Source organism: Ailuropoda melanoleuca, chromosome 13 (assembly GCF_002007445.2).
Source record: "Ailuropoda melanoleuca isolate Jingjing chromosome 13, ASM200744v2, whole genome shotgun sequence".
NCBI classification, from domain to species: Eukaryota; Metazoa; Chordata; class Mammalia; order Carnivora; family Ursidae; genus Ailuropoda; species Ailuropoda melanoleuca.
The window spans coordinates 3,460,911-3,482,626 of record NC_048230.1 but is presented as its reverse complement, the minus strand read 5'-3'; the positions used below and the strand labels follow the sequence as shown (position 1 = coordinate 3,482,626).

General features: G+C 37.2%; 1 protein-coding gene and 1 pseudogene across 6 annotated transcripts in view; one reads left to right on the top strand and one right to left on the bottom strand.

Annotated features, from left to right (window-relative positions):
- NSRP1 (nuclear speckle splicing regulatory protein 1) overlaps positions 1-20,052 on the top strand; it is a 48,354-nt gene extending 28,302 nt beyond the window's left edge. For all 6 annotated transcript variants that reach the window (XM_002912306.4, XM_011224794.3, XM_019799209.2 and 3 more), the window contains 5 exons: positions 9,336-9,392; positions 14,335-14,463; positions 15,620-15,827; positions 16,772-16,880; positions 18,487-20,052. In XM_002912306.4, the coding sequence (XP_002912352.1) occupies positions 9,336-9,392; positions 14,335-14,463; positions 15,620-15,827; positions 16,772-16,880; positions 18,487-19,525 (1,542 nt within the window). In that variant the 3' untranslated portion in view covers positions 19,526-20,052. The remainder of the gene's footprint in view (positions 1-9,335; positions 9,393-14,334; positions 14,464-15,619; positions 15,828-16,771; positions 16,881-18,486) is intronic.
- On the bottom strand, positions 965-1,049 carry LOC117795818 (annotated as a pseudogene).
- Positions 20,053-21,716: the final 1,664 nt, after the last annotated feature.

Sequence of the window (21,716 nt, the reverse complement as noted above, 5' to 3'; positions counted from 1 at the left end):
GACCTGGTTAGTTTAGTAAAAGAGGAGATTTGGTAAATACCATTAGGACCCAGTTACAATTGGAAGCTAAGAAATATTTTCCAGGAGTACTTAGCTGCCTTACTATAGACAGCAGGTGGCTGCATGGATTCAGGACTCATGTTTATCAAATAGGTGCGAAAGATGGGCAGTGGGAGTTTAGATTATTGGCAAGAGTAGTTGAAGATTCACTACTGTAAAGATTCTTTTTTTTTTTAAAGATTTTATTTATTTATTTGTCAGAGAGACAGCCAGCGAGAGAGGGAACACAAGCAGGGGGAGTGGGAGAGGAAGAAGCAGGCTCATAGCGGAAGAGCCCGATGATGTGGGGCTCGATCCCATAACGCCAGGATCACGCCCTGAGCCGAAGGCAGACGCTTAACCGCTGTGCCACCCAGGCGCCCCAAGTTTCTATTTTTTATTCATTTATTGGAGAGAGAATGAGCACAAGCAGGGGGAGTGGGAGAGGGAAAAGCAGGCTCCCCGCTGAGCAGGGAGCCCAGTGCGGGGCTCCATTACAGGACCCTGGGATCACGACCTAAGCCGAAGGCAAACACCCAACCGACTGAGCCATCCAGGTGCCCCTAAGAGTCTAACAAAAAATAGAAAAATCAAGGGATTAGTGGCATCCATAAGATCAAAGAAAAGATATAGTGGAAATAAATGAGCAAGAGAGCTATCTATGTATTTTATTGAAATCTGAAACGTGAAGTTGCACTGTTACTCTATACATCATTAAGAAAACACTATCAATTAAACTATGATAGTCTTATGAGATAGAATTCTAATTATATATTTACAGTGCGATATTGAAAGAGTTCTTTTAGTCTTAAGATGTAAATTTTTACCTTTGGTTACTCTTATACATATATTAAAAAGCAAAATATGAATAAAAATAATTAGTTAAGGGATCCCTGAAACTTTTTCAAATCCACAGTTTTTTGTTTGTTTTTTTTCTTAATTGTAGTGAGTTCTCTGTCATTTTGTTCAGATTTTCCAAGGAATGCATATGAGGGAGTCATCATCAATCAGTCTTTTTTGGACTGATTTCTTCACTCAGACTCATTGATGACTATGTTTTTCCAGATTTATCATTCTTTCTGACATCGAGCTTAATGGTCATTAAGGAGGGTGTTTGGAGGTAGTGACCTAGGCATGTTAAAGTAGTAATCCCAAGTGGGAGTCCAAAGTAAATTATCTCTACATAATTGCACAATTTTAAGAAATGCTGTACCACCAACACTTGATGATATTCATTCTGCAGGTTTGGTGCTAACACTGTTTTAGTATTTACATACATGCAGGTAGACCCAGCTATTAAGACTACCTCTTGGTCAACAGCAGTTAGATGATGCCTGCTGATTTTAAAGTGTATCCTGATTTTATCAATATACGGATTTGAAATAATATACATCTTCTATACAGTGAAATTTGGTAGAAAAGTAGTGTTTGTTGTTGGGTTGGTTGTCCAGATTTACAGTTTCAGAGCTGGGGCAGTCAGATAATGACAAGAGTGACAATGATAGGCTGGCTACGTGGAGAGGAAACCGTAATAACTGGACCTGAGGAAAACAAGGTCAGGTCAGGGTGTTGTATGGATTATCTATGATGATGATGGCATGATATAAAGTAGAGAAGAAAACTGAGATCAAGGTGCCAGAGATAGTAATAAAGGATTCATAAATTGAAAGTAAAAAGGAATAAAGGTAACAGTCATATGGCATGAACTTCAAAGGTGTAGGGGTTTTACTTTTACCCACAGTGTATGACACTAGAATCAGGAGGAGACACAATGTCTTCCTAATGTGAAGTATGTAAGCTGTGAGCAGCCTCAAAAGAAAGGGTATCTTTGGGGAAGAGCCAATTTCAGTCAAGGAAATAAAGGTTCATCAAAGAGGATGAGAATGCAGGGGTTATAGAGGACTTCATGGGAAGGTTTTAATCAGGGTAAAAGACACAAGAAGCAATGTGGCCATAGTATGCGAGGGGATGATTATTAGCAGGGGGCTTACTTCTTGAGTAAACATGGACAAACATGGGTATAGCATTAAAGTTTGCCCATACCATTAAATGTTGTTGAAAACAGATTTTTAAAAGATTTTTATTTATTTATTTATTTGACAGAGACAGCCAGCCAGCGAGAGAGGGAACACAAGCAGGGGGAGTGGGAGAGGAAGAAGCAGGCTCCCAGCAGAGCAGGGAGCCCGATGCGGGGCTCAATCCCAGGACTCTGGGATCACGCCCTGAGCTGAAGGCAGACGCTTAACAACTGAGCCACCCAGCCGCCCATGAAAACAGATTTTTAAATGGCTGCAGAACTTTGTGTTGAAGGGTATACAACTTACTTAACTGATCTTCTAATGTTGAAAGTTAGATTGCTTCAAGTTTTTCACTAATGTGAATGGATATCCCATTATATAATACAGTGACTATAATAGCACCTAAATCTTTTTGTATATCTTTTTTTATATCCATACAACTAACTCCTGAAAATGGAATTACTGATTCAGAAGAAATGGATGTTTTTTTCAAGCTTTTAATACATTTTGCCAATTTGGAACCATTTCACACTTTCACAATGTAGGAGTATATATTTACTCCTTACCTTGCCAGTGTTGGATGATAAAACTTTAAAAATCTGTATCAATTTGATGATAAAAGTTAATATTTTCATTTTCACCACCTTAGTTATTGGTAAGATTGAACGTTTTTTCATACAGTTAATGGTCATTTATATTTTCTCTTTTCTAAATTTTCTGATAGCCATGTCCATTTTTTCTTTCTGAGCTTATATAATAAAAATTTTGTGTATTTTCTGCAACTCTTAAACGGGCTTTGTACTTACAAAAGAGTCATGTGAATGTGGACAAACAAAGCTCATAATAGAGATTGCTGAGTTGTAGTAAATGGTCTGTTGCTAAGTTAGAATAATAAAGAACAGGAAGTTTTCATTTCTGAGTTCTCAGAGCACAACCGAAAATTATAGCCATAAGCTGTTTGAGGAAAGATTGATTCTTGAACTGTTTTTTCTTTAGTTGAGAACTATTTTGGGTAAGTGGATAAGGTAAACATCTTATTTTATAAAGAAGGCTGTATGTGATTTTTTTTAATTTGTGACTTAGTTACGGAAAAAGATTGATTTCTGCAAAAAATTCAGAATGCTTTTCTGAACTTTTTTCTTATTTTTAAAAAAAATTTTTGTTTAATTTTATAAAAAATTTTTGTGACTGAAGAAAGGTAATCCAATAATATAAATTAATAGTCCAGTGTCTTATTTCTTTACCGTTGTCATTAAACTATATTCTGTGTATTGGTGAAGGAGCTCTAGTAATACATAAAGCTATTTGTCTTCTGGCAGTTATCACAGCCCCAGGAGTCAACCCATCTAAACATGCGTGGTGATGTAAGAAATGCACAATCATGTGGTTTCTCTTGCATTTATCTGAACTAATTGTGAAGGTTTTAAAAACCATTTCCCTTTTAATTAGATCATATCTGTCTGACTGCATTCCAATGAAACAAACATTAAATTGATTAAATAATGTTTTTAGATTTTATTTATTTATTAGAGTAGAGAGAGAGAACACAAGTGGGGGGAGGGGCAGAGGGAAAGGGAGAAGCAGGCTCCCTGGTGAGTGAGGAGCCGGATGCGGGACTCAATCCCAGGACCCTGGGATCATGACCTGAGCCAAAGGCAGCCACTTAACTGACTGAGCCACCCAGGCACCCAGTTAAATAATTTTTATTATCTATACAGAACAAACTACCAGGGGAAGTAGTAAAGACTAAGAAGATCCAGTCTTAGTGTTTTTCTTAATTTTGCAGTTTATGGTGCCTATACTTGATAACCACGTGTGTGTGTTTGTGTGTGTGTAGCGAGTATTGTTATATATTATTAGTATCTATAAAATGGACCTGGCATTTTATCATCCTTTTTTTTCATGTTCATTTCTTATTTGAAAATTAAACATACCAACTCTTAGATTAGACATAAAAAATTAAGATGTTGATTAAATATGGCTCCTCTCCCACTTTCAATGCTGTACACATAGTAGGCTCTCAGAACATGTTTGTAGAATCAAGTTGAAATATTTGCAAGGAACTATTACTTCAGGTTTTATAAAAGGTTATTTCCCTGAGATTTTGTTACAAAACCTATTTCGAAAGATTGGTGTGGTACAATGGCAGTTTTTGCACTTTTAGGACAGTTGGAATGTTTACATATGAGCCAATTTATAGCTTGAATTATTTTTTCTTTAAGATAAAGGCCCAGGGTGCCTGGGTGGCTCAGTCAGTAAAGCATTGGTTTTGGCGCAGGTCATGATCTCAGGGTGGTGAGATCAAGTTCCTCGTAGGGCTCCGCACTGGGTGTGGAGCCTACTTGAGATCTTGAGGCTCTTTCTTTCATTCTCCTCCCTCTGCCCTTCCTTGCTTACGTGCAAGCCCACTCTCTTGCATTCTCTCTAGAAAAAAGGAAAAAGATAAAGGCCCTTACAGGGAGTCATTTTTATCTTCCTACATTTAAAACTAATGATAATTTGTGGTTTTATTAGAAGGCACTATTAATGAATACTCTCTTTTATCATTCTGTGAACTAACTGGTCTTCAAACATAAAATAAGAATAATTGCATGCCTGCTAATTTTAAAGCTAATCAGTTAATGACTATTGTATGATTAGGTCACTCACTTTCATTCTTAATCATATTATTTAACAGGCCATTTGTAGGCTAGAATATTTTGTGGCAGGGATTAAACTGTTTTGTGATATCTGTACTAAACAAAATACATTCCTTTAAAATGCTGAGTGAAAAAAGCCAATCTCAAAATGATTCCATTTATTTAACATTCATGAAGTAACATAGAGATTGGGAATAGATTAGTGGTGACAGGATTAGGGATGGGGGAAAGAAGGTGAATATGGCTATAAAGGGGTAGCACAAAGGAATATTGTGGTGATGGTAGTTAAATTATCTTGATTATGGTGGTAGTTACATGAAGTCATACATATCATAATAGTGTAGAACTGTACACACATTCTCACAAACGTATACATGTATAACTGGTAAAAATCTGAAAATAAACTCTGTGGTTTGTACTAATGTCTGTTTCCTGGTGTTGATATTGTATTGTAGTGAACATAAGAGGTTAATATTGGGGGTGGGGGGAATGGGTAAACGACCTCCCTGTACATTTCTTGACAGATACCTGTGAATTTATAATTATTTCAAAACAAAGTTTTGGAAAATATACTTTAACAAGAGCTCCACCCTAAACCAGAGCAGTTATTAAAGGCAGATATCCATTCATTTGGCATCTCCTTGCTATCAAGTCCCACCATCCAATTATTCCTATAGCAGCACAGTAGAGGACTCCTTCAAAGAAGAGTTCTTTAATCTACTCATGCTTTGAGGAATGTACTTGCATTTATAAGTTGTTCCTAGTAAAGCCACTGTCAGTTCTAGAAAACCTATTCCTTGGCTATACCATAGTTTCCATGGGTAGTGATGGACTCAAATATATGCATCCTCCATTTTCCTCCATTTACCTGCATTGGTGTTCTGAATATAAAACCTAAGGAATCTTAGCACACAAAACATGTATAGCCTTTTAAATATTCAACAGAATAGATTTTTCTATTTCAGCGGATGTAAATTGAATCATATTGTACAACTCTAAATAAGTACCAGTCTTATATTTTATTAAGTATGCTGATAAATATATAGTGAGACATAGTTTGCACGCTTTTGTGGTGAGTGCTTTGGTTTAACTGTAAGACTGTTTTCCCATAACTTATTTATGTAAATATAAGCATTTCTTCAGCATAGTAATAATGTAAATGATAGCCAGTCCTTATTGAGCACTTCCTTGAGCCAGATACTTGCTAAGCAACTATATTTTATATATTATCTCATTTAATCCTTGTGAGGATTAAAGAACCTTGTGAGGTAGGTACTGTTATACAGATGATAACATACCTAAAATAACTCAGCTAGTAAGAGAAAGACCAGTTTGAATCTCGGTCAGATTCCTAAGCCTACACTGGTGACCATTATTCTGTACTTCCTTTTTATGCCATACGATATAGGAACTCTGAAGTTAGAGGCTGATTTGTTGGTAGTTATTACATATCTTAGTTTTGTTTTATTCATAAGGCACATATATGAAATCTCTTAACTGAGTTCAATAAGATGAAGTCTTCCTCGACTTACGCAGGAAGACTTGTTTTTGTCATTTTAGTCTTCTCCCACATATCCTTCCTTTTTTTTTTTTAAATTAAGTAAGCCCTACCCCAACACGGGTCTTGAACTCACGATCCCACTACCAACTGAGTTAGCCGGGCCCTCCTCCTTCCTTTTTATAGAAACCGTGGATGGTCCCCGACCTAGAATAGTTTGACTTAGGATTTTTCAGCTTTATAGTGGTGTAGAAGTTATATGCATTCAGTAGAAATTGTATTTCAGATTTTGAATTCCGATCTTTTCCTGGGCTAGTGATGCGCAGTACTCGTGTCATGATGCAGGGCACTGGCGGTGAACCACAGCTCACTCTGTCAGCCATGTGATCACGAGGGTAAACAGTCTATACACTTATAACTATTCTGTACCCGTACAACCATTCTGTTACTTTCAGTACAGTAGTCACTAAATTACATTAGATACTCAGCACTATATTATAAAGTAGGCTTTGCGTTAGATGATTTTGCCCAACTGTAGCTAATGTGAGTGTTCTAAACATGTTTAAGGTAATTTGGGCAAAGCTATGATGTTGGGTAGGTTAGGTGTATTAAATGCATTTCAACTTACAATATTTTCAATTTAATTTTTAGAGATTTTATTTATTTATTTGAGAGAGTGTGTGTGCAAGAGACACAGCAAGCACAAGAGAGGGGAGAAGGGCAGAGGGAGAGCAAGAAGCAGGCTCCCCGCCGAGCAGGAAGCCTGAGATGGGGCTCCATCCCAGGACCCTGGGACCGTGACCTGAGCCAAAGGCAGACACTTGACCCATTAAGCCACCCAGGTGCCCAAATATTTTCAGTGTGTTGGCATTTTAGTGGAAACCTTAATAGTCATTGTCAGAGTTCCTTTAGTTAGAAGACTGAGAATCAAATGAGCTTCAAAAGGAGATAATATTCCCTGAATTGTTCAGCTTAGGTTCAGAGCTACCTCTTTATCCATTGATGCTGTTAGAATTCCAGGGATACAAGTCTGTGAATAAAATTTGTAAAATACTGTACTCCCTCAGTTGTGTTATCACTCTGTAATAACTGATTTTTTCAAAGGTCAGACAGACATAAAACATTAGTATCTATAAAATGGACCTGGCATTAACATGGAAAACAGCTATAAACATGGAAACAAAACCTCTTATGTCCCACAGTATATATACTTTACATTGGAAAGGCCCTTCCCAGTCTGCTTATTCTCTGTTGTATGAGCCTAAAAAGTACTCACTTTGTGTTTTATTTTCCTAAATTCAGTAGTTTAAGTTGAAGCAACCAGTTTGAACTGTGACCAACTGGAGGAGAGATAGGAAAAAATGATAAAAACAAGTAAAAGAAGTAAAAGTCTAGTATTTGGGGGCGCCTGGGTGGCACAGCGGTTAAGCGTCTGCCTTCGGCTCAGGGCGTGATCCCGGCGTTATGGGATCAAGCCCCACATCAGGCTCCTCTGCTATGAGCCTGCTTCTTCCTCTCCCACTCCCCCTGCTTGTGTTCCCTCTCTCGCTGGCTGTCTCTATCTCTGTCAAATAAATAAATAAAATCTTTAAAAAAAAAAAGTCTAGTATTTGGAGACTTACTCTTCTAGTCAATCCTTAAGACATTACTCAGTAAATGATAAAGAAATATTTAATTTATGCTGATTAGAAAGACTGAAACATTAAAAGTAGATTGGAAAGAATTCATGAGATAGGCTTATTAGAATATTTAATATTTTAATGTTTAAAATTGATATTCTAATGAGTAAAGATGTATCACGTAACGGAAATTTGTATTAAATGAGTAATAGATGTAATATACAAGTAATACATTTAGCATAGCATCTGGCTTAAAAATGTTAGCTATTGTTGTTTTCGTTATTAGTATCTTTTCCTCCAATTGTAGTCAGTTTACTGTCACCAAATGTCCTTCGTTCTTTGCCTGTCCACTTCTTTTAATTTATTAACTATGTGTTCTGTTACTTTTTGAATTAACTTTATCTCCGTGGTCATAGGGAATTAGAATTAGGTTTATTTATTTTGTTCTGTTGGTTGCCATGGAAAACAAAGGAAGCACCAATTGATACTGTACAGCTGAAAGCAGCAAATGTCAGTAGGCTAGAGAACTATAGTTCTAGGGCTAAGGACTATATTTTTCAATAGAAGATAAATGCATCAGTAGACTAAATTTAAGATAAAATTCACATAACATAAAATTCACCCGTTTAAAGTATACAATTCAGTTTTGGTTAGTATATTTACAAAACCTTTTAAGAGAAAATATTTTTTAAGTAGTTTAATTATATATTTTTTTCTTAGCTGTAAATGTTTACTTTTGCCCTTGTAGTTACTACTTCCTAAACACCTCTTGCCTTCTCTTAAATTCTTTTTGATTCAAGTCTAATGTCATATCTCTTTTAGGAAGGCTTTCTTGATCCTGTGCTCCCACAGCCCCCTTTTTTTTAAATCCCTTTATTATATAGCTTATCACATCTATATTACAATTATCTCTTTAGTTACTTATCTTCCCTTTCAGACCATTTATCTCTGAGGGTTAGGGACTGTTCTTATTTTCCCTACTATCTTCAGGAGCTAGAACAATGCCTTAGTACATATTTATTGAAAGATTATAACCCCAGATAGTTCTGGCTGCCCGTAAGCCTTAAGCATATACTAAGAACTTGATATACTATATATTCAGTAGTAAATATTTAAAAATGTGCTTTTTATTGCTGGGAATCATATCATTAAATGTGTTGGAAGGGACCAGTGCTCCCGCACCCATGTATTGTGTATCACACACTCACATTCACATGTGCATACAAAATAATTGAAATCCGTAGAGACTGAGTGCCTTAGTGCTGAAGTTGGGAATAAAAAGCCATGTTACCTCATTTTTTCTTGTACCATTCTATTTTCTCCTACACGTACGCTCTTGATCTACAATAAAATTCATTTGTTTCTTAAGGTTTTGGTAAAAGACCTTGAAAATGTTAATTACAATATTTTTTTCATGATACTTTTCTGTTTTTTAGTATAAGTAAGAAACTAGTTGCCAACCAGAATACTGGAAAAGAAATTTTAAATTGGCAAACAGTGACAGCACTTTTGTGTTTTATAGACCTCCGTGAGTGAAAGCCTTCAGAGGGAAGCTGCTAAGAAGCAGGCAATGAAACAGGTAAGGTGGCTGAGTGAATTAAATGTATGTGGTGAAGTAAGTATTTCAGTATCAGTTTTAGTATCTAAGTCCTGAGACTGAGCGGAGTAGTTGTGTATAAAGAAATAATTTTATCTTGACACTTCTTTTCTGAAAATGTTTAAGATGTTTCTTGATGTACATATATTTCAGGTTTTTGTGATAAATTTTCAAAGAGAAAGCACAATGAAGAATTAACTCTTCATTGCTGTGTTGTAGATTAAACCCATTTCTGCTTTCAGATGACTCCGTAGTCTTACAGTGGATTATATGGTTTAATGATTCTTACTAGTGAGCCTACTTGCTTAAAAAAAGTCTCTTCACACCAAAGTAGTTTCATAATTTTTTAATTACTTGAAATTTGTCTACTAAGAATGGGGAATATCTGATAACTTTCAGCAGATTTGCCTCGCACCTTATATAGTGCCCTGTCATATTTCCAAGCACTTTTTTGTACATACATTTTATTTTTAAAATCTCACGAACCTGCCCATAGTCTTGATTATGAAATCTGAAACTTCAAAAGGATAAATTACCCCTCATGATCACACAGCTAATTAGAGAACTAAGCCTGAAGGTTTACTAATTTTTCTACTACACCGTTGTATCTTAGATTTAGCTGCTGAAGAACATAATGAAATTAAACAATGACACAGTACCTTTCTTCTTTTTTTTTTTTTTTTAAAGATTTTATTTATTTATTTGACAGAGATAGAGACAGCCAGCGAGAGCGGGAACACAAGCAGGGGGAGTGGGAGAGGAAGAAGCAGGCTCACAGCAGAGGAGCCTGACGTGGGGCTCGATCCCACAACGCCGGAATCACGCCCTGAGCCGAAGGCAGACGCTTAACCGCTGTGCCACCCAGGCGCCCCCCTTTCTTCTTTATTTTAATTTTTTCCCCTCCACATTTTCTTTAACCTTTGGCATCTCTTTCTCCCTTGTCTACCTGGAATCCTGCATAAGGATAAATTTGTTACACATTTTCTAATGTGCCAGATATTCTGGCAACCACTTTTTTTTTTTAATGAAGCTGATACTATTTATATAAAGCTGATAACAGCACATCACACACACAAAAAAAGAATTCTTTAAATAATTCTATAAGATAGATGCTCTTATAGTCTTCACTTTGTAGTTGAGGACACAAAGGCAAAAGGATTTATGTGACTTTTATGAAGTCTCGTAGTTCAACCCAAGCAATACAGTTGCTGAGCGCATGCTCTTAGCCACTATGTTTACTGCCATCCTGGGGAATGGGCACAGAATTACGTATTTTAGTAATGTTAAGATAATATCTTTGTTTCGTAGTGGAATATAACGTATAACTCAACAGTCTCAAAATGATTTAATGCAAAAATTTAAACATTGAACATTTAAACAAAAAAATTTAAACAATTTTTTTTTAACATAAATGCTGAAATGCTTAGAACTTTAGAGCTCAGTAGAATTTTAGAGAGACCATCAAGGTTCAACTTCTTTACCATTATCCATGAGAGAATTAGTTACAGAGAATCTGGTGACTTCTCCAAGGTCATGTAGTTATCTTGTTTTCTAGTGTTCTTCTAACATTTTTGTGTTGCCTTTTCTTACCTACTTTTTAAAGCATAAATCCCAAATCTAGTTTTATTCTTAATCCTAGCTGTCCAAAACCACTTTCTCTATTAGTGAGACTTGTTCTCATAGTTTGCTTGAGTGTTAGGGGTGCTCCTATAGCTATTCTTTTTTTTTTTTTTAATAAATATCTATTTATTTGACAGAGAGACAGCCAGCGAGAGAGGGAACACAAGCAGGGGGAGTGGGAGAGGAAGAAGCAGGCTCCCAGTGGAGGAGCCTGATGTTGGGCTCTATCCCACAACGCCGGGATCACGCCCTGAGACGAAGGCAGACGCTGAACGACTGAGCCACCCAGGCGCCCCTCCTATAGCTATTCTTGTACCTCTTACCTGCCTGCTGCCCCTTTGATCTCCCATCTATACTTCCTGCTTTTCACTTTATTCCCCACTTGGATGATTGAGCTCTTGTCTTCTGCTTTAATCCCAAACTAACTTTTATGAAGAATACTAACTTGATTGCATTTACTGCAATACTCTCAGAAATGGGGTATTTTATTTTTTTAAGGTATTACTTTTTTTTACTTAAATTCAGTTAACTGACATATAGTATATTATTAGTTTCAGAGGTAGAGTTCATTGATTTGTCAGTTATATGTAACACCCAGTGCTCATTACATCACGTGCCCTCCTTAATGCCCATCATCCTGTTACCCCTTCCCCCCACTCCCCACCCCTCCAGCAACCCTGTTTGTTTCCTATGACTAAGGGTCTCTTATGGTTTGTCTTCCTCTGTGGTTTCATCTTGTTTTATTTTCGCTCCCTTCCCCTATGCCTCTCTGTTTAGTTTCTTAAATTCCACAATTTTTAAAAAGATTTTATCAGTTGAGAGAGAGAGCATGAGCGGATAGAGGGAGAAGCAGACTCCCAGCTGAGCAGGGAGCCCAACTCGGGGCTCCGTCCGACTACCCTGGGATCATGACCTGAGCTGAAGGCAGATGCTTTAACTGACTGAGCCACCCAGGTGCCTCTTAAATTCCACATATGAGTGAAATCATATATTGTCTTTCTCTGATTGACTTATTTCACTTAGCATAATACCCTTTAATTCCATCCACGTTGTTGCAAATGGCAAGATTTCATTTTTTTGATGGCTGAGTAATACTCCATTGTATATATATACCATATCTTCTTTATCCATTCATCTGTCAGTGGACATCTGGGCTCTTTCCATAGTTTGGCTATTGTGGACATTGCTGCTATAAACATTGGGATGCAGGTGCCCCTTTGGATCACTACATTTGTATCTTTGGGGTAAATACCCAGTAGTGCAATTGCCGGGTTCTATTTTCAGCTTTTTGAGGAACCCCCATAATGTTTTCCAGAGTGGCTGCACCAGCTTGCATTCCCACCAACAGGGTCAGAGGGTTCCCCTTTCTCCTAATCCTCACCAACATGTGTTGTTTCCTGACTTGTTAATTTTAGCCATTCTGACCAGTGTGAGGTGGTATCTCATTGTGATTTGATTTTTATTTCCCTGATGCTGAGTGACCTTGAGCATTTTTTCATGTGTCTGTTGGCCATATGTATGTCATCTCTGGAGAAATGTCTGTTCATGTCTTCTGCCCATTTCTTGATTGGATTATTTGTTCTTTGGGTGTTGAGTTTGGTAAGTTCTTTATAGATTTTGGATACTAGCCCTTTATGCGATGTCATTTGCAAATATCTTCTCCCATTCTGTAGGTTGTCTTTTGGTTTTGTTGATTGTTCCCTTTGCTGTGCAAAAGCAAAAAGCTTGATAAAGTCCCAATAGTTCATTTTTGCCTTTGGAGATGTGGCTAGCAAAAAGTTGCTGTGGCCGAGGTCAAAGAGGTTGCTGCCTGTGTTCTCCTCTAGGATTTTGATGGATTCCTGTCTCACATTTAGGTCTTTCATTTATTTTGTGTCTGTTTTTGTGTGTGATGTAAGGNTTATTTTGTGTCTGTTTTTGTGTGTGATGTAAGGAAATGGTCCGGTTTCATTCTTCCGCATGTGGCTGTCCGGTTTTCCCAACACCATTTGTTGAAGAGACTGCCTTTTTTTCGATTGGATATTCTTTCCTGCTTTGTCAAAGAAGAGTTAACCATAGAGTTGACGGCCCATTTCTGGGTTCTCTGTTGTGTTCCGTTGAACAGTGTGTCTGGTTTTGTGCCAGTACCGTACTGTCTTGATGATTACAGCTTTGTGATAGAGCATCCGGAATTGTGATGCCACCAGCTTTGGTTTTCTTTTTTCAACATTCCTTTGGCTATTATATGGGGTCTTTTCTGGTTCCATATAAATTCTAGGATTGTGTGTTCCAGCTCTGTGAAAAGTGCTGGTTGTTATTTTGATAGGGATTGCATTGAATGTGTGGATTGCTTTGGGTAGTATAGACATTTTAACAGTATTTGTTCTTCCAATCCATGAGCATGGAACGTTTTTCCATTTCTTTGTGTCTTCCTCATTTTCTTTCATGAGTATTCTATAGTTTTCAGAGTACAGATCATTTGCCTCTTTGGTTAGATTTATTCCTAGGTATCTAATGGTTTTTGGTGCAGTTGTAAATGGGATCAATTCCTTAATTTTTCTTTTTTCTGTCTCATTTTTAGTGAATATAGAAATGCAACTGATTTCTTTGCATTGAGTTTATATCCTGCCACTTTGCTGAATTCCTGTGTGAGGTCTCGCAGTTTTGGGGTGCAGTCTTTGGGTTTTCCACGTAGAGTATCATGTCATCTGCGAAGAGTGAGAATGTGACTACTACTTTGCTGATTCAGATTCCTTTCAAGAAATGGGGTATTTTAATAGTTAGACATTTTTTTTTCTTTCTGTTCTTTTTATCTGGTCTTCAAGTGCACAGAATCGCTGATGGCAACATTATCTTACTCCCTGTTTCATTGGAAAAGCTGTTAAACGTCATCATTAGGTATAATATTTGCAGTAGGTTCTTTGGTAGATATCTGTTAAGCTAAGTTCAGAAGTTCTACTCTGATCTTGGTTTAAGGTGTTCGTTGTTTATTTTTAAAAGTCGTATGTGAATGAACTATATGAAGTAGATAATACAACTTGGAAGGTAGACATAATTATTATCCTCATTTTTTTAGATGCAAACTGAGGCACAGAAAGATTACACAAACTTGCCTAGAGTACCTAATAAGTTATAGAGCCAGGATTCAAATCCAGGCAGCCTGGCTCCAGAGCGATGTTTATATTTCCAGTCTAAAATGTGACAGATATTTTTTGTAATATATAAACCTGATTCATGATCCTCTCTCAAAAAAGTTAACCAAGACTTTTTATGGTACAATTTAGCTGGCTCATATTTTTTAGACATGTTTGTTTGTTTATTTTAGACCAAACTAGAAATCCAGAAGGCCCTTGCAGAAGATGCCACTGTATATGAATATGACAGTATTTATGATGAAATGCAGAAAAAAAAGGAGGAAAATAATCCCAAATTGCTGTTGGGAAAAGACCGAAAGGTTTGTAGCTGAAAATTCAAATTTCTCTGACCTCAACCTGTATTTTAAAGATTTATTTATTTATTTTAGAGTGAGAGCGTGCATGTGCAAGCGGGGGCAGGGTAGAGGGAGAGAATCTCAAGCAGACTCCCCGCTGAGTGCAGAGCCTGACACGGGGCTTGATCCTCACTACCCTGAGATCATAACCCCTAGCCGAAATCAGGAGTTGGACACTTAACTGAATGAGCCACCCAAGTACCCTTTTGAGCTGCATCATGAGGAATGATCTGAGAAAAAGCTTTGATAAGGGCATTTGGAGTGTGAAGAGCCCCTAGTTGCAGATAATACAGATTTAATTTAGAACTATCTAACAATAAAAACAATAAGTTTTGATTTTTTGTTTTACCACCTTCACAAATAAATTTTTGAAATTTTTTTCTTAGAAAGTCTTTTTATTAGTAACTCCTCCTCCTGTTCGTATTTTTGTGTTTTATCATCCTCTTATTTCTTTATTCTTTTCAAGCTGGTAACTGAATCGTCTGCACATATCATATTTTTAGTTTGAAAAAATAATTGAGAGCGGGGTCTTGATATAAGTTCAGGTTTTCTATCATTCTTTTTCTTTCATAAGCACAGACTGATTTTTAAAGATCTTCACATTTTATAGTATGTACAGATGTAAAATTACAGCTATTTTTTTTTAAATAGGCTCCATGTGGAGCCCAGTGCAGGGATTGAACTCACGACCCCAAGATCAAGACCTGGGCTGAGATCAAGAGTCGGACACTTAACTGACTGAGCCACTCAGCCGCCTCCATCTATTCTTTTAAATAATCATATTTCAACTAATACGAAAAACTAGTGAGAACCTTTCTGATTCACTTATCTGTTGATGTATTGAGACAATATCTGTAAAAAGGGTGAAAATACAGTGGAAAAATTACTTAGTTTGAAATTTTAAAACAGTAGCATTTTGAATAATTTCTATCTTTACACTTAAATTTTTGTTGAAAAGAATTTTAGTTTCAGTCTTGCTAGTAAATTTATATTTAATTTTGGGAGAATGACAATCCCCTATTTGGAGTAGCTTTTTTTATCTTAATAAATTCATGATAAAAACAATATTCTTAATTTTTATCTTTGATTCTTCCCTAAATAATCTTATTTTTTCCTCTAGCCCAAATATATTCACAACTTACTAAAAGCAGTTGAGATCAGAAAAAAGGAACAGGAAAAGAGAATGGAAAAGAAAATACAGAGAGAACGAGAAATGGAGAAGGGAGAGTTTGATGATAAGGAGGCATTTGTGACTTCTGCCTATAAGAAAAAACTTCAAGAGAGAGCTGAAGAGGAAGAAAGAGAAAAAAGGGCTGCTGCACTTGAAGGTGAACTGGGAGAGGGAGGAGGGCAGAAGGAAACAAGCGGCAGAATTCTGCCCTGTGGTCTTGCCATTTGCTCTGTCCCTGAACTTCTAGATGATAGTGTTGTGGTCCTCATTTATGTGTATGAATTCGAGGTGTACATACGATCTTCTGTAATATTATGAAACAGAGAAAAGATGATGACTAAAAACATAGCTGTACTTTTGGTAATTATTACTTCTACTGGACTTTTCACAGCTCTCATTTTGTTGCTTAAAACTATGGCCATTGCAAGTCATTGCCTTAGAAAATAATTTCAAATGTAAAACCTTTATTACAAGTCATAACACCACGATATTTGTCAGAAGCAATTTAAACTAAGATTTAAGTCCTTGTTGTATTTTCTGGGTTTAGAAAATTAGAGTGACATCACTCAAGGAGCTGGATGGGCATTTAGAAAAAGAATGACGTTAATTCAAGAAAGAACAAAGATGCGCGGGAGCCACAGAATGTCTTAGTCTTTACCTCAGTACTTCCTACCAGTAGTCATTTCTCAAGATCTAAGTATATTGTATACTTATAAGTAGCTTCATTGGCAAATGCTCAATCTATAATATTCTAAGCTTGTACTATGTGTTTATATAGAATACCAGTTGGCAAGTTTTCTGTGAAGGACCAGAAAAGTAAATATTTTAGGCTTTGTGTACCATATGTTCTCTGCTGGAGCTACTCAGTTCTGCCTTTCTAATGCAAAAGCAGCCTTAAACAATAAATGAACAAGGCTACATTCCAGTGAACATTTATTTACAAAACAGTAGGCCACATTTGGCTTGCAGGCTGTAGTTGGCCAACTAGATCTAGAGAATGGTTTGTACACTGTGTATGTTAACTTTCTCTACACCTGTAAAACTGAACTGTGTTGTGCCTTGTTGGGTATATTCCTCTCACTTCTGCTTGCCCTCTCTTAGCACGTTTGGATGTAACCAAGCAGAAAGATCTCAGTGGATTTTATAGACACCTATTAAATCAAGCAGTTGGTGAAGAGGAAGTACCTACATGCAGCTTTCGTGAAGCCAGGTGAGACGTGACGTATAGAATATTAGAAGAAAGATTCCATTCGTGATCTGTGGTTGTGGGATCATTTTAATCCTCTGAAAGATAGAGGTTTGTAGCATTGCATATTGTGTTGTCAGCCAAACCTGACCTAATTGAATTGCTAGGGCTTCACACTTTCTTGATTAAAAACCTACAGGTTACTTATTTCTATTCTGCGGTAATCCTACATGTGTGTTCAAATGGTATATAAGAGAAGTGGTTTATTTTCGTAAATAGGACATGGCCTCTATAAAACAGAAGATTCACATATCAGGGGCTAGAAATGCACTCCCTACTATGTAGCCACATTACAAGTACTCAGTTGCCACACTTGGCTAGTGGCTACTGTATTAGATGGCACAGATACGAATGTTACCGTTTCTGTAGGTACGTCCATTAGCACTGGCATAGAAGGTAAGGATTGGAGGGGTTTTTTGATAAAATTGTAAGGTATTGTAGGAATGGTGAAATGACTGTCATAAGTATATAGCTGAAGGTAAAAGGGAGAATTTGTCCCAAGCTTGTATCTGAGTAAATTGTTTTTTGGAACAGGAATATTCAGATTAGAGGATCTAAGTCTGTGTTGCTGGGAAAAGGAAAGAGTGGAATTAAGGCTGAAGAGACAGAATTAGATTTATACTCCACCTTCCCTCCCTCCCACCAAATGCTGGGTTTGATTACAAAATTGAGGAAAATTATGAGTCTAAGAAAGTATATTTGAAGAGAGATTTTTGAGTGGTAAATTAGAATTTCTGTTAGCATCTCGTCTGGAATAGTTGTGAGGCCAGCCATGAAACTCCATAATGTCATTTAATAGTTGTACTTCTCTCAGAGTCTAATAATAGAATTCCTAGCTATTAGATGATCCTTTAGCCACGACAGTTCTGCCAGCAGTTCCCAGAAAACCACAGTTGTTCTGTTACTATGATTATTATGAGATCAGTAAGAATGAATGTGTAGCTAATGTAAATAAATCAGCCACACTTACCAGTTGGGAAAATGTAGGTGACATAAACAATTTTTAGTGTTACTGATTGTAACAGATGGATTCACATATTCCTCTTTTGTTGTGATAGGTGCCAGGAGGTTGTATCAAGATGTTCGTGCCTTTTTAATCATTGGAGATTATTTAGTGATATTTAGAATTAGATTTTACTACCATTTTGCTGTGAAAGTATCTTCAGCTATTTCCAGAACTATTCTTGAATTTAAAAAAAAAAAGAATAAGAATCCCAACAAAGAGCTGCAACTTGAACTTCTTGTTGTGAAAATAGCACTTAGATCCAGAATATATCTTACTTTTCCCAATTATTCTTTGTCATGCTTAACAAAAATGAAGACCTTACACAGGCTTATGCCTGAAGGTTCTAGTGGCCCAATACAGAAAGGCTAATTTTCTTTATTTCACTTCTATCTTTTTCTGAAAATATTCTGAATGGTTAGAAAATACTAGTTTACAGGTGTTTACAAGGTAAATAGCCACTTTTTGCATTTAGTAGTTGTATTGGTTTAAGTATTGAGAAAAATGATATGAACACTTCGTGTGCTTACTACAATGATATGTGGCATTTTGTGTTATTTGTTTAAGGTCTGCGATAAAGGAAGAGAAATCAAGGGGTTATTCTGATGAAGTAAGTTCAGAGAACAGAATACCACGTGAGAAATGCAGTGTCCAAACTGTTGTGAAAGCAGAGGAAAACCCAGATGTAGACAGTGACTTTGATGCTAATAGTGAGGATGATGAAATGGAAGAAAATCATAAAGTGAACTGCAGAAGGAAGAAGGTCGCAGAGACCTCCGAGAGTGACTCCAAGCATCAGAGAACTGAAGCGCACTCACGGTCTTCTAGTGAAGAAAGAGAGCATGGTACCGACTGCCACACAAAAAGGTCCAAGTCAAGAGTTCATGAGAAAAGGGAAGATCAGCACCAAGAGAGGCAATCCAGGGATCGTGAGAACTATTATACTGACCGTGATTACCGAAAAGAAAAGAAGGATTCCTATAGGCACAGAGAGGCCAGTCACAGGGATTCTCACTGGAAGAGGCATGAACATGAAGATAAACTGAGGGGAAGAGACCAAAGAGAAAGAAATGACAGAGATTGGAAAAGGGAGAAAGACAGGGGAAAATACTCCCCAAGAGAACAAGAAAGAGATAGGCAACGAAATGATCATGACCGACACAGTGAGAAAGGAGGAGAGAAGGAAGAGCATATGAAAGCAAGGAAAGAAAGATATGAAAACAGTGATAAGTACAGAGATAGAGAACGAGAAATAAGTGTTCAATCTTCAGAAAGAATCCGAGACAAAAAAGAAAGCAGCCCAGATTCTAGGGCAAAGGATAGGTTTCTTGACCGGGAAAGATCCGGTAAAATGAGAAATACGGAAAAGGACAGAGAAAGAAACCCAGAGAAAGCCTCCAGTTCTGAAACATCCCTGGGAGCAAAACACAGACTCACAGAGGTTCACCAAGAGATGGGCAAAGAACAAGAGAAACCGCATGAGGTGGGGAACAAGTTTGCAAAGCGAAGCAATGAAGAGACTGTAATGTCAGCTAGAGACAGGTACCTGGCCAGGCAGATGGCCCGGGTTCATGCAAAGACATACATTGAGAAAGAAGACGATTGATAACTGCCCAAATAGAAAGACCTGTGGAAGCACAAAAACTTTAACTCCTGGACCATGCTGCATGAAGCCGTAAAGGAGTGTGTTCACTGTGGTTGGGAGGGTAATTTGTAATATATTTTCAAAATTCTTTTTTGGGGTAAGTAAAAAATAAGTCCTTTTATTCTGAATGTTTGAGTGAATTGATACATATTTAATTATCAATACCACATTCTTGGTTGTATTCAAGCAACTTAAAGAGATGTTAAATCCCTATAGTTACTTAATGAGGCAAATGGGCTCCACTATGGCCATTAAAAAATAATTCAAACAACTCCCCTAATAATGTTGGTTTTGTTGCAGGAGGTGTTAATTTTATAAATACCGTATTCTAGATAAAAATATGTGGACTTGAACAATAGAGACTATTGTTATACTTTATGTTCTGAAATTTGTGTTAATGTATAAAATATGGATTATACATCTTGTCTAACTTTCTAGCTCAGCACATTTGGTTTAAATGCAAATAAAATTAGTGATGTGTTTGTGCATTTCCTCTTTTATTTTTTAATTTTTGAAAATCACTTTAATTCTGAAACCCTATCAAGTTAGTAAATTGGTTATGTCACTCAGGTTTAGGTAAGGGTGAAAAGATAGAAACATTTAGTCTAAGTGAAGTTAGCTAAAGATTCAGGTAGCCTAGGTCAGAGCCTGTCTTTTTTTTTTTTTTTTTTAAAGATTTTATTTTTTATTTATATGACAGAGATAGACAGCCAGCGAGAGAGGGAACACAGCAGGGGAGTAGGAGAGGAAGAAGCAGGCTCATAGCGGAGGAGCCTGATGTGGGACTCGATCCCGAAACGCCGGGATCACTCCCTGAGCCGAAGGCAGACGCTTAACGACTGCGCTACCCAGGCGCCCCGAGCCTGTCTTATATATAACTTAAGAAACTTAACATTTGGGGGCAGCTAGTTGTGTTAGTAGGTTAAGTGTCTGACTTGATTTCAGCTCAGGTTATGATCTCAGGCTCATGAGATCGAGCCCCATGTCCAGCTCCTGTGCTGGGCGTGGAGCCTGCTTAAGAGTCTCCCTCTCCTCTGCCCCTTCCCCTGTTCTGTCTCTTAAAAAAAAAAAAAGAATATTGACTTTAAGAAAAGACATGATATTAAGGATCAAATTTAGCATTCATAAATCATTTTATTATACCTTAAAACCAGAAAGGGAAAGTAACAGGAAATCTAATGCCCCTATCTCTTGACTGACACATTAAATACCAGTTGTGTCCATTGGGGCGCCTGGGTGGCACAGCGGTTAAGCGTCTGCCTTCGGCTCAGGGCGTGATCCCGGCATTAAGGGATCGAGCCCCACATCAGGCTCCTCTGCTATGAGCCTGCTTCTTCCTCTCCCACTCCCCCTGCTTGTGTTCCCTCCATCGCTGGCTGTGTCTATCTCTGTTAAATAAATAAAATCTTAAAAAATAAATTAAATAAATAAATAAATACCATTTGTGTCCTAATAATTTAAAATAGATAAGTGATGGGGCACCTGGGTGGCTCAGTCGGTTAAGTATCTGCCTTCAGCTCGGTCATGATCTCAGGGTCCTGGGATTAAGCCCCATCATCAGGCTCCCTGCTCAGCAGGGAATCTGCTTCTTTCTCTGCCTCTCTGTACACTCTCACTCTCTCTCTCTCTCAAATAAATAAATAAAATCTTTAAAAATAAAATAGATCCGTGACAAAGACTTAAAAAGCACTGAATACATGTGCACAGAAGGAGTCATATAATGTAACTATGAAGAAGTTCAGGTGAGATGATGGAAGAGGATGAGTGACAGGCTAAAAATCGTCAACCTCTAGGGAATATGGTTCCTTTGTTGGAGTTGTTATACATAGAGCCATATATTAGATTAACCATAGTGTGTAGATACAGTCAAGGAGGGAGAGACAGGAGTCAGATCTGATAAGAAACTCGATTTCTTTTCCCCCATAGTTCAGAGACTTTCACAAAGCAGCTTGGATGCTTTGGATAGGAAAAGCTATATATTATTTTTATTAACAAAATTTGACATAACTAAGGGACAAACTACAAATTAAGGGTTTTCTTTGATCTCCAGATACATAGATGACTTTGCCTCTCTGGCATTCTCTCCCTTTTCTGAGAACAGTCCCTTGGTTTTCCCTCAAGAAAATACCCCTTCACTACTTAATCCAGTGGT